This window comes from Ylistrum balloti, unplaced genomic scaffold, assembly GCF_031769215.1.
Source record: "Ylistrum balloti isolate Yb309-2 unplaced genomic scaffold, AGI_CSIRO_Ybal_v1 Utg371124, whole genome shotgun sequence".
NCBI lineage: Eukaryota > Metazoa > Mollusca > Bivalvia > Pectinida > Pectinidae > Ylistrum > Ylistrum balloti.
The window spans coordinates 679,048-695,072 of record NW_026782617.1 but is presented as its reverse complement, the minus strand read 5'-3'; the positions used below and the strand labels follow the sequence as shown (position 1 = coordinate 695,072).

At 36.1% G+C, this 16,025-nt stretch overlaps 1 protein-coding gene across 1 annotated transcript in view; it reads right to left on the bottom strand.

Annotated features, from left to right (window-relative positions):
- LOC132560869 (integrin alpha-PS1-like) overlaps nucleotides 1–16,025 on the bottom strand; it is a 70,913-nt gene that overhangs the window by 29,819 nt on the left and 25,069 nt on the right. The window contains exon 2 of the mRNA XM_060225574.1: nucleotides 177–301. Coding sequence (XP_060081557.1) covers nucleotides 177–301 — 125 coding nt within the window. The remainder of the gene's footprint in view (nucleotides 1–176; nucleotides 302–16,025) is intronic.

Sequence of the window (16,025 nt, the reverse complement as noted above, 5' to 3'; positions counted from 1 at the left end):
AATACTGAAAGTGCATATCAACAAAATAAACTTGTCAGGTGAAATGAAAAGAAACATCCATGACTCTTATTCTCTTATTCATACCCCCCCCCCCTCCCCAAATATTCAAGAAAAAAGAATATCAAGGTAACCTGGAAAGCTATACCTAACAATTTTTTTTCCTTGTATATACTCACCAATATCTCCTAATAGCTCACAATCATCGGGGTCCATAGACTCTACGTTACATTTAAATACGCCTCCTGTCTTTACAGTCACATTATCAATTGAAGTGGTCAACAAAGGTGCTCCAACAAGTATTCTGTAAAATAAAAATAGAAACAAACCTGTTATCTTTTTGTTTTTCACATAAAAAATGGAACAAACTATAATCAAGTTAGGGAATCAATCACAACAGCTTCGGAGTAAATAGATGTGGATTTATTTTAAACCTTTAAATGGTTTCGCCCTCGCCGGGCTTCACACTGATGATAATTTTCATCATATATCTGTAGGACAATCATTATATTTTGAATGATATTTTATTTGGTAAGACTCAACCTACAAAGTAGATACATATGCCTGTCTAACTGAAAGCCTTTTGATCTCTCTGATACCAAGTGTTATGTTATATGCGTATCAGCATCTGCATATCCTTCAGCGATGGTACTGATAAACGGGACTTGAGTAAGTCTAGCAGTGATATCAGTAGTTGGGACCAAGACCAGATGCAATCACTTATCTCATTTCACGTGGAGGTTGGCAGAGATCAAATACCTGAGATGCTTTTTGTGTATATAGGTGTGTATAGCGAGGAAAGTCTCCATCCATATCACTACCAACTGAGGGACCGTTTCAAAACATTGTTGCAGTGACACATCACATTACATACATAAGGTTGACATAAGGAACTCTTGTCGGTGACAATGCTAATGACACTAAAAGTCATAAAACTTATAATTTATACTGTAGTAGCTAGCTAGCCTTCTGGCTTATTTCCAATTTCATGTTTACCTGTTATCACAGGTTGGTATGTAAATAAATTTCCTTTTCAGACAGATCATCAATTATTTTCCGTTCTTTTTATATGCAACACTCTAAATTAACATTCTTTTCATTAGTAAAACTATCCCCATTTCCAACTGAAATGATTTCATATTCAAGCCAAATTTGAAAAATTTGCCACCTGTACCTGAAAATTTCTTTCCCAACTCAGTAATTTTCTTTCCAAATGGAGGCAAAAATGATCAATCCTGATCAAATAAGAACAAAAACCCTGGTTCCACAGATACATCTTTTTAAAAATATTGTCCAACATATGACACAAATGTTGAAGTCCTTCACTTCAGCTCCCATCACCTCTCCAGACTCTCTCCCAGTACTCAAGTCTCTACATATATCTTTTATCCTTTCCTAACCATTTCCCATTCCCCCTGGGTAAACATATTCCTTGTCAAATGTTTCTCTCTTGTTTCACTCGAACATCAATGTCTCTACGACATCCTCTAAATGATTCCCCTTTAACCATAACCCCTTTCATTGCCTGCTAAAACACCCCCCGAGACAGGAAGATAAAATCAGGTCCATTATCAGTCAATATTCTGGTTTCGATCATTAAAGTAATAAAATACAATAGCAGATCAATAGAGTGTGTAATAGTCTCTGTATCACTACCATAATCAATAACGGACCAGCAGTCTAGAACCTTGTGTAGTTATGACTGGATTGGTTTACAATCAGTTTCAGTCTGTCTTTTCTATGCATTACTGATACGAAATGATTATCATTATTCTTTCCTAACCACATAATTGCAATTCAAATACTGTGTGTTTCCGTAGAGATGACAAATCAACAAACACTCAGTCTCTGTGAACCAATAGCATTTTCCATTAAATTCTTATTTAAATTCAACATTCAAACAATGTTAGTGATGACAAGACTTCTTGGTGTTTTCAGCTAATAAGAACAATCATAAAGGGAGACAATCCTTTCAGCAACATGTGGCCCCTTTTATGTATATCTTATCAAATCAAAAGACTGAAAGGAAACTAATACTTGTGGAGATATATTTAAAAAGAAAAATATCTTGTTCTCACAACTCCTCGACTTCTATACTTTTTTTCATTCCCTACACTTCTACAACCTCAAAGACACAGAAAACCTAAGTTCTTGGTACCAAAATGAAGTCTCATAATCTACCATATAGCTCACACTTGAAATGGTCCATAGCATCATATAATAGAACGAAGGGAAATCAAAGAATGAAAAAAACATCCCATAGTGACTGAGGCTTGAACTATTGGCTCTTAAAACACATGCCCTATCACATTGGATCTAAGATCCTTCTAACCTTGAAATGCTGATCTGTCCACCTCTAAAGACTATTATAAGCCATATACATAAAACCAAGGAATGCCATCTGATAGTGGTTCAATTGTGCTCACATTCTGAACTTTTTCTGAAATTCTGATCTGTCCATCTCTGTGATATATTACACACACAATATGACATCATATAATGTCATTTAGTACAAACTGACTTTACATTCTGAGTTTTTTCTGAAATTATCACCATTTCTATAATATAATTTATACCCACAAATGTACATGGTAACATTGGTATTACTAATATGATCTACACACATTGACAGAAGCTGTCCGGAAATCAATTCATTTTGGATGTATTGTTATCAAGGCCATTTGCAATTCAGCCTCATAAATGTGAAAATGATCTTTATTAATGAGATATGCATTGACAGATTCCATTACAATCAATCCATCTCTGACTGACAAAGACAGATTATACATTATACATGTATATATATATACTATGACTGGTTTAGCTGTAAAATGCCATATAAATTAAGGGAATAAGTTACATGTACATAACTCCTGTTGGATGACTAAGAAATTATATACTACAGACAATAATTTAATTATTATTGCTCTTGCCTAATAATTGATTTCCAAGGGCAATTCTATCACACAGTGCATGATTATAAAAACTGATAAATGTCAACTTGAAATTCCTAAATAATATTGTGAAATTGTATTAATTGATAATTTGACACTACAGTACAATTATATAAAGGTACACATTTTGAAATTTAAAAAAAAAATTGAAAAAAAAAACATTCTTTTTAAAAGTTTGTGCAGATTAGATTTCAATTTTTCCCAACAGTTGATTGAGTTGGATATTCGTTCATATTATATACAAATGAATGGAAATTAGTGGGAGATATGCATACTAAAGTTATGGTAATTATTACTGAAATGAAATTCATATTTTCTCAATAATTGATTGGCATGATGGAAACTGTCAGTATATATTTACAGGCCTTTTGATTCAATGCAGTTGACCCTTCTCCAAACAAGTCAAAATACACTTTCCCTGAAACTTCAAGAATCAAAATACGCTATAATTAGACAAAACCTTCAAAGCTGATTAATACTAGGAAGTCAGAAACATGCTCCCAATGGTTTCCAGAATAGGCTCTCTGACCGCGGATAGTATGGACCTTTTTGCTGATGAGTATAAGGTATGAATGGCCGTGTATAATTTGAGCCTGCTTTGTAATCCCTGGTGTATGTAGCAAATGTCAGAGCAGAAATATAGTCTGACCTGAATATGACTAGAGATAAATACATCACTTCTAACTAGGAGCTTGACAAAATCATGCCATCATATAATTCATACTCATCAGATCAGCTTCATACACACATGCAAAGATGGCAACCAGCAGCAAATTTTAGGGAAGTAGGGAAATATTGTATCATTATATTCAGTGCCATTTTAATTAATAAGATACTTTTCAAAAGTATGTTTCATTGTCAAAACACAGCTCTATATATACAAGTCGTACTAATTAAAACATACAAGAATGCATCTGTCACAGCATTTAACTGAAGACTTCGATGATTTGAATATTTTCAAACTCAACAAGTTGTTGCAAAGCCACAATTACAGTTTACAAGCAAATGAAAAATATTGAAGAAATGATAATTGAATTGTGAATTTTGAGTTGACAATACTCTTATAGAAATATCACTACTATCCCAACCACTGGGGGAAATAAGCAGGCTGTGTTATCGTCAGTGGAACACAGGGGGTTGAATTACTAGTATGGTGTGCAGACAAAAGACACACAATGGACTACCCTATGGATTTTTGGGGGGAAATAGAGAGACAACAGCTACACATTGATTTGTTGTTACATTGGACACTGCTGAAAAATTAGATCTTGGATATATTTTTTCTATCACAGTAGGGGATCCATCTACATTCAGGCCAGTTCTGGGTTTTCTGGAGCCAAGTCATGCTTGAGATAACCCTTATCAGCAGGCAAGATCTATTCCATTACTGTGACACAGTCATTTCACTCAAATAACCAACACCTACTCCAATCAAAAAAAAAAAAAAAAAAAAAAAAATTTCATTGAGCAAAAAATGTTAGCAGAAATTTCAATTGCAATATGCCTGTATCTAACATTCAAATGTGTTTTTCCAAAATACAACTGGCCTTTGGAAAAACATGTAAACTACACTGCATATGCACATAATGAAATTTGTAACTTTGTGTGTAGCACATGCATGTTCCATTGTGGATTATTTTCTGCAAAAAATATTCTTCTGTAATGTAAAGCACTGCAATGATTTAGTTTCCATCAAAACTTGAGTACAAATCCTGGTCACAGCACCAGTCCAATATAGGAAAAAATAGCCCATAGCATGTATTACTCTGCTGATGATATCTAGTTCAACACATCACCACTAACTTGAAGAGAATCCTTTTCTAGCTGATGACTTACCTGACACTTCTCACTATGCATAACCTATATAAACCAATCTGAGTTGTCTCCCCTTTTCTTTCTCCTTAGTTTTAATGCCTCCCTGATTCAATTGCAGACTTGCATATGTCTTCTTTTTCTTTTCAGATATCATGGTGTGTTACATATTGCACACAATGTGGTTAAGCCCATTCACAAATGTACAAATGAACACACAACAAATGCTGTTTCCTTGTACCCTGATAAGCCCACCCCTGGCTTTGAGTCAAAGACATACTTTGACCCCCGAGATTATTACAAGATACTAACAGTACCAATTCTTTGACCTTGTAAATAACTATAGAGGTTATTACATTAATCAGGCTTATGTTTATTTTTCTGTGCTTTGATCATAAATGTCTGACCTTGTACACAATTTGCAGGTTTTTCAAAGATGTTTTTAATGAAAAGCAAATTCCCCAAGCCATGAAAAGCCTTTCTGTGAAAATTTTCTTAATTATTTACTTGGCAAACAACAGAGTTCTGGTGCACCACATACTTTACCACAAATACATGTAGTCAGATTGTGTACACTACTACACAAACCAGTATCACTGAGTCATAATATGATTTAATATCGAAATATGTTATCTACTAATATTACAACACTGAATCATATGCATTTATCCTTGATCTACCTGACTTCTTAAGTGTGCAATCAGATATATGTTTGATAATAATGTACATCTGAAACTAGACGCATTTAACAAATTTTCCCTCAAAATCAATATCATCAATACATTTAGCACTAACGTATATATTATGTTGTCAGTTCTCTAAAGATATGGACTGTTGAAGGATGATTTATAACACAAAATTTAACCAAGGTTTATCACTGAGGCATTGCTAGATTATTTCATCCTACCACCAGTCTCTAATGACCTGTAAAGTCCCAAAGACATTGTCAGATTATACCACCAGCCCTGACCTGTACAATCCCAGGGATATTGTCAGATTATATCACCAGCCCTGACCTGTACAATCCCAGGGATATTGTCAGATTATATCACCAGCCCTGACCTGTACAATCCCAGAGATATTGTCAGATTATACCACCAGCCCTGACCTGTACAATCCCAGAGACAGTGTCAGATTATATCACCAGCCCTGACCTGTACAATCCCAGGAATATTGTCAGATTATATCACCAGCCCTGACCTGTACAATCCCAGAGATATTGTCAGATTGTACCACCAGCCCTGACCTGTACAATCCCAGGGATATTGTCAGATTATACCACCACCCCTGACCTGTACAATCCCTGGGATATTGTCAGATTATACCACCAGCCCTGACCTGTACAATCCCTGGGATATTGTCAGATTATACCACCAGCCCTGACCTATACAATCCCAGGGATATTGTCAGATTATACCACCAGCCCTGACCTGTACAATCCCAGAAATATTGTCAGATTATACCACCAGCCCTGACCTGTACAATCCCAGGGATATTGTCAGATTATACCACCAGCCCTGACATGTACAATCCCAGAAATATTGGATAGAACATTCTGTTATAGCCATTGCAAGTTTTTTGGTCTAATCATTTCTCAATCTAAAACTAGCTACAATTTTCAATTTCCGTTCTTCTGCAACTCATCAAAAACTATAAAAATGTACACTATAGGACTTGCCAAATATTGCCAATGTTTGCACCAATATAGATGCTTTTAATTTTGGACGTTTACAACAGGAAACCATGTAATCTGTGCAGGAAGATAAATCAACTGAGGATATTTACCGCCACAAATTGCAAAGTTTGGAGATTGGACAACTATGATGTATTGTGTTATCCAATCATACAATTAGCTGACTTGACAAGATTTCAGTCTAACACATGTCAAGACTAGCCTTATACAACCAGAAAATGATTGATACTTCTTTGCCTCTGAATCCACTAATGCATGATCATCACGAAGATGCCTGACAATTGCTCTTTTCAGATATATGGAAAGTTATTCCGACGGAAAAGTTTTGCACTTTTTTGACAGACAGGATAAGATGGCAGTAATACCCGGGAGATGAGTAATATCGCCCGAGAGAATGTTGACATTTGTTTCCAGCTTCAGTCGGAGACCACTGAACCCCTTCTCAATTAGCTATCATACAGCAATGCCACTTTACAGTAAATCAATGCTTCTATCAGACTTGTGTGTTCCCTGTGTATATACATTGAAAGTATTGTGAAAGATAACAAACAAATCGGACCAATTATACATGAGAAATGTACAACTGGAATCAATATATCATAGAACTGATTACCTAAAACAATCAGTCATACTATTACACTCTCTAACAACTTTAAACGTGAAGATCCGAGCTATCATATTATTTAATTTATCAATTAATGATTCCCGCTGTCTGTAATACATTTATCTTATAACATTGAAGTAATTTCACTTTTTTTTTCACTCAGTTTGACCGACGAAAACATGCTTCAGCATCTGCATTTCTGACTAAATTTATCAGAAACATTAATATTGTACCTTGACTTCTATATAAACAATATAACCTTGTTCTTTTTTGAGTTCCATTAAGTATATATTAATATAGGGGATGACAGTTTGGGTGGCCTTTCAGGAAGGTGATCAGAGTTGGATTCCCTAATCCCATGTAAAAAGTAATAGAGTGACTTTCCCAACAATGTTGGTTTTCCTCTGATAATCTGTTTCCTCCCATAGTATGTAACACCCCTTGCATCCGGGCCAATTGATGAAGGGGCTCACATACTTCCTTATCCTCACATGCAGTCCTAACATCATATCCTAGCTAGCTACTGTATCATAAAATCACAGACCGGAGCCAAAACAAAATATCAAGATAATGGGTGAGCTTATTTAAGCAAAATGAAAACATTTTCATTTTTACTTCTACAATAGGCAGGAAGGAGATTGAATTTTTCATCATAAGCTTATTAAAAAAAATACTGATGTCATTGTATCTAGGATATTTTCATTCCCAGTTATTTTCCAAAATATTGCATGAATTCACCTTATTTTCATTTCACCCTCTAAGGATTATACAAAAGAGTAACAGATTTTCGCCATGTCTTAAATTCGCCCTCACTGTTCATAGACAAAAAAGGGTGAAAATGAAACAGAGTTGAAAATTTCCCTGTATACAGTTTATATACAACAATAATATAACTAGGAAATATTTAATTGATAGTCAAGCAGAAATAGGTTTATCAATACTTAAGGGATTACGCAGTAACATTGTCCTGGATCCTGATCCTGGATTTGACCTTTGGGAGTCAACTTTGACTGTGAAAACTTTGGCATGATGCTACTCACATCAATATGTTCAATATATTATATATTCTATATATTGATGAGTTTATTACCCTCCCAAGTCCCTTGAATTCCAGTCAATACAGTGTGCACCAAGTCCACACTGAAGTGTTGAATCGAAGAACTACATATAAGTTAGAAAACATTACAAACCAATAAAGTGTAAAAAAAAACTTTATTAAATTTGTTCTGATCTTCAGATCAGTGGTATATCTGTAGAAATTTGTGTCTACAGACCAGCAGTGATTACCTGTTGCTTGTTTTGCTGTCTATCACTGTAGCGTGGGAGGGGGCTATAAGGAGGGCTTAAATACTAGCAGACTGTTTACGTTACACCTGTAAAGAGCACTGTAAGAGTGAGAGTAAGTGTATACACCTGTAGTATAAGCATGCCTGATTAGCTTTGTATAATTAACAAGGTACACACAAGATGGTGAGGTTGTGATCGGAAATTCTGGTCATCTACTGCCAAACTGTACAATACGTATACCCCAACTACTATATGCATGGCCACACAGCCTGTATCAAATTACTGACAAGGTATTTAAATCAAATACCAATGAATAATAAATTATTGTATTGGATAAAGGAAAAATCTACCTTTAACAGATTTTTTAGTTTGCCCTTCAAAGTTAAGTCAACAACAACCCCCAACAACCGCCCCACCCCTCCTCCCCCATCCTTACTCGAGAAAAAAGAGGAACAAAAAAAAAATGCTTCAGAAACTTGATTTTGGTAAGAACAAATAAGATCGAAAACAGCTTCATCACTTTTATAAACAAGAAGGACGTCTTACAAGTATTGAGAGACATAGTACAAACATCAAGGAATATTAAACAAACATACTGTACTTCACCATACTGCACCTTAATCACCAATTTAAGTCAAACTATCACTGCAGGTATAGGTGAGAGGGTTTGAAAAACACCTCTTTGTGAGTCAGCGTATTTAACCACAAACTTGTTTTAATTAGAAACAAGTGCATGCTGCTAGCTCTTATATCTTGCGACGTCAGGTGCTAATGCCTGATCTACAACAGGTAGTTATCAATTAGCAGATCTAGATTACACTTGCGAAAAGACAGACAATACATGGTGTCTGCAAGGATTCTACAGATTGGTGTTCTGTGAAGTGTTTTAACTGCCTGTTGCATGTGAAAAGCGTGTGAGGTTATAGGTTCCAAACATATTTTATTCATCCCATTAAAACGCTTAGGGAACAGACAATCGGCTGTGGAGCTATGATAAATCCACACCCCCAGCTAATTAAACCCTTACCCCAGGGATTTAGCTAAGTGCCTCTGAGGTTGATTTTTTTTTCAAGGCAAACACAAAAACTGTAAATTACAGTAAGAGCTATCAAGAAACTTGACATTTAATGAGAACATTAAGATGAACTAACACTCTTATTAGTATGATTTACTGTATAAGTCCACCCATTTTCTCCAAGTCACCGCATATGGGAACTATGATACATAGTTAGTACATGTATGTAGGTTTCCTGACCTAAGCTTGGATTCCTGCAATAATTCAAACTGAAGAAAGATCAATTTTAGTGCTGAGAACCTGAGGGAATTAGACACCCTTTCCTGCAATAAAAATTAAGAAATAATACAGTCTTTCGCCTTTTGCCAAAACCATTCACAAAGAAAGTATTGTAAGGAAGTTCTATACATTGCTGTCAGGAAAACCTTTGTCAAAACTGAATTTTATTTAATAATGTAATAAACACATTGCCTGAAAAACTTCACTGTCACTTTATTTAGAGTTGTTTCACAGCAAGCCTTTTTATTGTTTATGGTCCCTTTTCGTCCTATTTACAGTCATGGTCATTTACGGATGTACAAGGTTTGGATGGTGGAGGAATGTAATGGAGTTCCTTGACCTCACTTGCCTTAAATCAACTGCCTTAACCACATGCCTTAATCACTACCTTAATCAAATGCTTTAATCACTACACATCACTGCATCATTACCTTACACTGCCTTAATCATCACTGCCTTAATCACTGCCTTAATCACTGCCTTAATCAAATGCTTTAATCACTACCTTAATCACTGCCTTAATCACATGCCTTAATCACTGCCTTAATCAAATGCCTTAATCACTACCTTAATCACTGCCTTAATCACATGCCTTAATCACATGTCTTAATCACTGCCTTAATCACATGCCTTAACCACTGCCTTAATCACATGCCTTAATCACTGCCTTAATCACTGCCTTAATCACTGCCTTAATCACTGCCTTAATCACTGCCTTAATCACATGCCTTAATCACTGCCTTAATCACTGCCTTAATCACATGCCTTAATCAGTGCCTTAATCACTGCCTTAATCACTGCCTTAATCACATGCCTTAATCAGTGCCTTAATCACTGCCTTAATCACTGCCTTAATCACATGCCTTAATCACCTTAATCACTGCCTTAATCACTGCCTTAATCACATGCCTTAATCACTGCCTTAATCAAATGCCTTAATCACTACCTTAATCACTGCCTTAATCACTGCCTTAATCACATGCCTTAACCACTGCCTTAATCACTGCCTTAATCATTACCTTAATCACATGCCTTAACCACTGCCTTAATCAATCAAATGCCTTAATCACACTGCCTTAATCAGTGCCTTAACCACACCTACCTTAATCACTGCCTTAATCACATGCCTTAACCACTGCCTTAATTACTGCCTTAATCAAATGCCTTAATCACTACCTTAATCACTGCCTTAATCACTGCCTTAATCACATGCCTTAACCACTGCCTTAATCACTGCCTTAATCATTACCTTAATCACATGCCTTAACCACTGCCTTAATTACTGCCTTAATCAAATGCCTTAATCACTACCTTAATCACTGCCTTAATCAGTGCCTTAATCACATGCCTTAATCACTGCCTTAATCACTGCCTTAATCACATGCCTTAACCACTGCCTTAATTACTGCCTTAATCAAATGCCTTAATCACTACCTTAATCACTGCCTTAATCACATGCCTTAACCACTGCCTTAATTACTGCCTTAATCAAATGCCTTAACCACTACCTTAATCACTGCCTTAATTACTGCCTTAATCAAATGCCTTAATCACTACCTTAATCACTGCCTTAATCACATGCCTTAACCACTGCCTTAATTACTGCCTTAATCAAATGCCTTAATCACTACCTTAATCACTGCCTTAATCACTGCCTTAATCACATGCCTTAACCACTGCCTTAATCACTGCCTTAATCATTACCTTAATCACATGCCTTAACCACTGCCTTAATTACTGCCTTAATCAAATGCCTTAATCACTACCTTAATCACTGCCTTAATCAGTGCCTTAACCACTACCTTAATCACTGCCTTAATCACTGCCTTAATCACATGCCTTAACCACTGCCTTAATTACTGCCTTAATCAAATGCCTTAATCACTACCTTAATCACTGCCTTAATCAGTGCCTTAACCACTGCTTTAATCACATGCCTTAATCACATGCCTTAATCACATGCCTTAACCACTGCCTTGATCACTGCTTTAATCATATGCCTTAATCACTGCCTTAATCACATGCTTTAATCACATGCCTTAATCACATGCCTTAATCACTGCCTTAATCACATGCCTTAATCACTGCCTTAATCACTGCCTTGATCACTGCTTTAATCACATGCCTTAACCACTGCCTTAATCACATGCCTTAATCACATGCCTTAACCACTGCCTTAATCACTGCCTTAATTACTGCCTTAATCACATGCCTTAATCACATGCCTTAATCACTGCCTTGATCACTGCTTTAATCACATGCCTTAACCACTGCCTTAATCACTGCCTTAATCACATGCCTTAATCACATGCCTTGATCACTGCCTTGATCACTGCTTTAATCACATGCCTTAACCACTGCCTTAATCACTACCTTAATCACTGCCTTAATCAGTGCCTTAATCACATGCCTTAATCACATGCCTTAATCACATGCCTTGATCACTGCCTTAATCACATGCCTTAATCACATGTCTTAATCACATGCCTTAATCACTGCCTTAATCACTGCCTTAATCACTGCCTTGATCACTGCTTTAATCACATGCCTTAATCACATGCCTTAACCACTGCCTTGATCACTGCCTTAATCACATGCCTTAATCACATGCCTTAATCAAATGCCTTAATCACTGCCTTAATCACATGCCTTAATCACATGCCTTAACCACTGCCTTAATCACATGCCTTAATCACATGCCTTAACCACTGCCTTAATCACATGCCTTAATCACATGCCTTAATCACTACCTTAATCAAATGCTTTAATCACTACCTTAATCACTGCCTTAATCACTGCCTTAATCACTTGCCTTAATCACTGCCTTAATCACTGCTTTAATCATATGCCTTAATCACTGCCTTAATCACTGCCTTAATCACTGCCTTAATCACATGCCTTAATCACTGCCTTAATCCCACGCCTTAATCATTACCTTAATCACATGCCTTAATCACTGCTTTGATCACTGCTTTAATCATATGCCTTAATCACTGCCTTAATCACTGCCTTAATCACTGCCTTAATCAAATGCCTTAATCACATGCCTTAATCACTGCCTTAATCACATGCCTTAATCACTGCCTTAATCACATGCCTTAATCACTGCCTTAATCCCACGCCTTAATCATTGCTTTAATCACATGCCTTAATCACTGCCTTAATCCCACGCCTTAATCATTACCTTAATCACATGCCTTAATCACTGCCTTAATCACTGCCTTAATCACATGCCTTAATCACTGCCTTAATCACTACCTTAATCACTTGCCTTAATCACATGCCTTAATCACTGCCTTAATCACTGCCTTAATCACATGCCTTAATCACTGCCTTAATCACATGCCTTAATCACTGCCTTAATCACTGCCTTAATCACATGCCTTAATCACTGCCTTAATCACTGCTTTAATCACATGCCTTAATCACTGCCTTAATCCCACGCCTTAATCATTGCTTTAATCACATGCCTTAACCACTGCCTTAATTACTGCCTTAATCAAATGCCTTAATCACTACCTTAATCACTGCCTTAATCAGTGCCTTAATCAGTGCCTTAATCACTGCCTTAATCACTGCCTTAATCATATGCCTTAATCACTACCTTAATCACTGCCTTAATCATATGCCTTAATCACTACCTTAATCACTGCCTTAATCACTGCCTTAATCACTGCCTTAATCACATGTCTTAATCACTGCCTTAATCACTGCCTTAATCACTACCTTAATCACATGCCTTAATCACTGCCTTAATCACATGCCTTAATCACTGCCTTAATCCCACGCCTTAATCATTGCTTTAATCACATGCCTTAATCACTGAGCCACTGTGTGTCTGCATTATTTCCATAAGAAATTAAAGTTTTTCACATAAAAACAAGAATTAATAACCTTCATTTTTTATGGAACTCTTTAGCAACTAAAGCATCGAAGGAGAAGCAATGTTATAGATTAGGTAGCATATCTCTTTAGATCAATTTGATTTTGATAAGAACTGCTACCAGTTGTCTTAATCATCATTCCTACATCAAAGATTCTTAAAAACATACACAAGTGATCTGCACTTTTCCATGCAAATTTTAAATTATATACAGTTTATCCAAATAATGGAACGGATTAACAATTGCACACAAAAAACTTCAGAAAATCATTAAACCTGCAGGTAATTAATCATCAAAATCTTTATATCTTCATAATGGATTTCACTGACGACATACTGACGTTGTTCTGAATCATTTATTACATACCAATGTTCTTGGTAAGATGCACTGCATACTTTCGCCTGGACGTGCACAGTAATCTTTCTAATGGTATAAGATCAAGCACCTGTATATATGTGCATCATGTATCTGTTATATTTCACATTAGTGTGCAGGTATCAGTGGTAGTTCTACCTCTGTTTCAGCTCAAAGAATTTGCGCAGCAATACATAATATCAGACAAGGGACAAAGAGACCTGCATCAGATCATATCTGCTGCAAACCAGTGATATTTTCACACAAATGCCACAGGTTCCTTCCAACAACCTACACCTGTCTTGGATCATTATCATCCGCCTTTCATCAAACTTTAATGATCAACACTCTCTCATTCCACTTTAGATATTATGTAACATTCCAAACCAATCTGATGTATCGCTTTCGTATGGAATGAGAATTACATGAAACGATAATTCACTAAGTTTGAAACTGAGGTGCATGATTTTATATCCCACCCACCCCCTTTGTTGGTGTGTTCTTGAAAGTTGAGAAACGGACTGTTCCTTGCTGATGTGGTTGTGTCCTTGGGCAAGAGCTTTTACCATTAATGCTCTGCCATGCAACTGGCCTCCCAAATTGTGTTCAGTGAGGTAGCCACCCCTGATATAGTCTACAAGGAGACCCCATGCTAAAGGGTGGGCTTACTATGATACTACAATATCTAATGTGACATTATTTCAGGTATCAGCAGATGTACCTATTAACCAATTCAATACGAATACTTATCAATACTTGATGTAACTTTGTTTTGTGACAACTTGTAACTAACATTATATACATGACGTAAACCTGCGTGTCTTGTGTTACAATAATAAATTCAAACTTTCAGTTTAATCGTTCAAACTGAGATTCATCTTGTGGTTTAATAGATCTGTTTTGCTGTTATTAGACTATATGGTGCATTGTTCACTTGCCAGATTCTTCCTGCAGGCTCTCAAGGTTTGCTGGGTTTTCCGAAAGCACTGGTACTAATATCTGGCCCAGGCTTTATGAGGGAAGTTCATATAATAGGACACATGATACTGAACGAGCAGCCCTGGAGATTGCCAAACATTTCATTCTCATTTGTATTGAATAACATATTGAAATGATTGTGAAACGAGTCATGCTTAGCTATAATATATGCAATATATGTCAAATAAGGAATAAAACTGCTTTATACAAATGATTCATCCTTTCCTGACTTGTCAGAATATTATCAATTAGCAATGCTTCAAGTACTAAAACTATGGAATACCGAAAAGTTTGGAAGATTACATCGACTGAAGCTAATATCAAAACATAGATGAAAAGGTAAATTAAATTTAACCTCAAAACTCCGTGATTTATAATCATTAATTATGACTTCTACATGTTAATGATAGTAATCATATAAGCTGAGGTAGACTCCTTGAATTTCAAGGCCTTTGGGGTGACTGCCTCGGGCAATACTAACGCTAAGACAGGTAGAACACGTCCCGCCAGCCCAGCGCCATAGATAAACAAGGCCGTATTTCCAGTCATGGGTAGGTACGTCGCGCAGGTAGAGGGGCTCCCAATCGGGGGTTCTTTTTATCGTTGATATTATACATAAATTAATGGGAATTAGTGGAAGATATGCATACTAAAGTTATGGTAATTATTGCTGAAATGAAAAACTATCACCACCTTGGGTAAAACAACTATCACATAGAAAGATATGTATTATCAATATAATATTGAACTTAAATAAAAATAGGTGGACTTATTATCATGTGTGAAATTATTCCTGGATAAATATGGTACCAGATTTTTTTCTCTTGCAATCTCAAAGGTGATATGGAACAACTTGATACCAATACAAACAGATTTATCTTAAAAAAACACTTAATTCGATGACCAAGATCCTAGGACTTCATATATGATATGCGTGAGGTAAAACGTATATGTTATCAGTGTACAATTCTGCCCAAAACCTTTATTTCATCATTCTAGCTTTTTTCAATGTATTACAATTCAGGGTTATCAGTAAAGTGTCTGGACTGGGACCTTTATTAAGTTCTGTTTAAGGAGTGTGCATCTGAGTCACTGACAGTTCTCACACACACCCACTAACAATTACATGAACTATGTTTTATTATCTAATCACCTTAATAGGCATTTA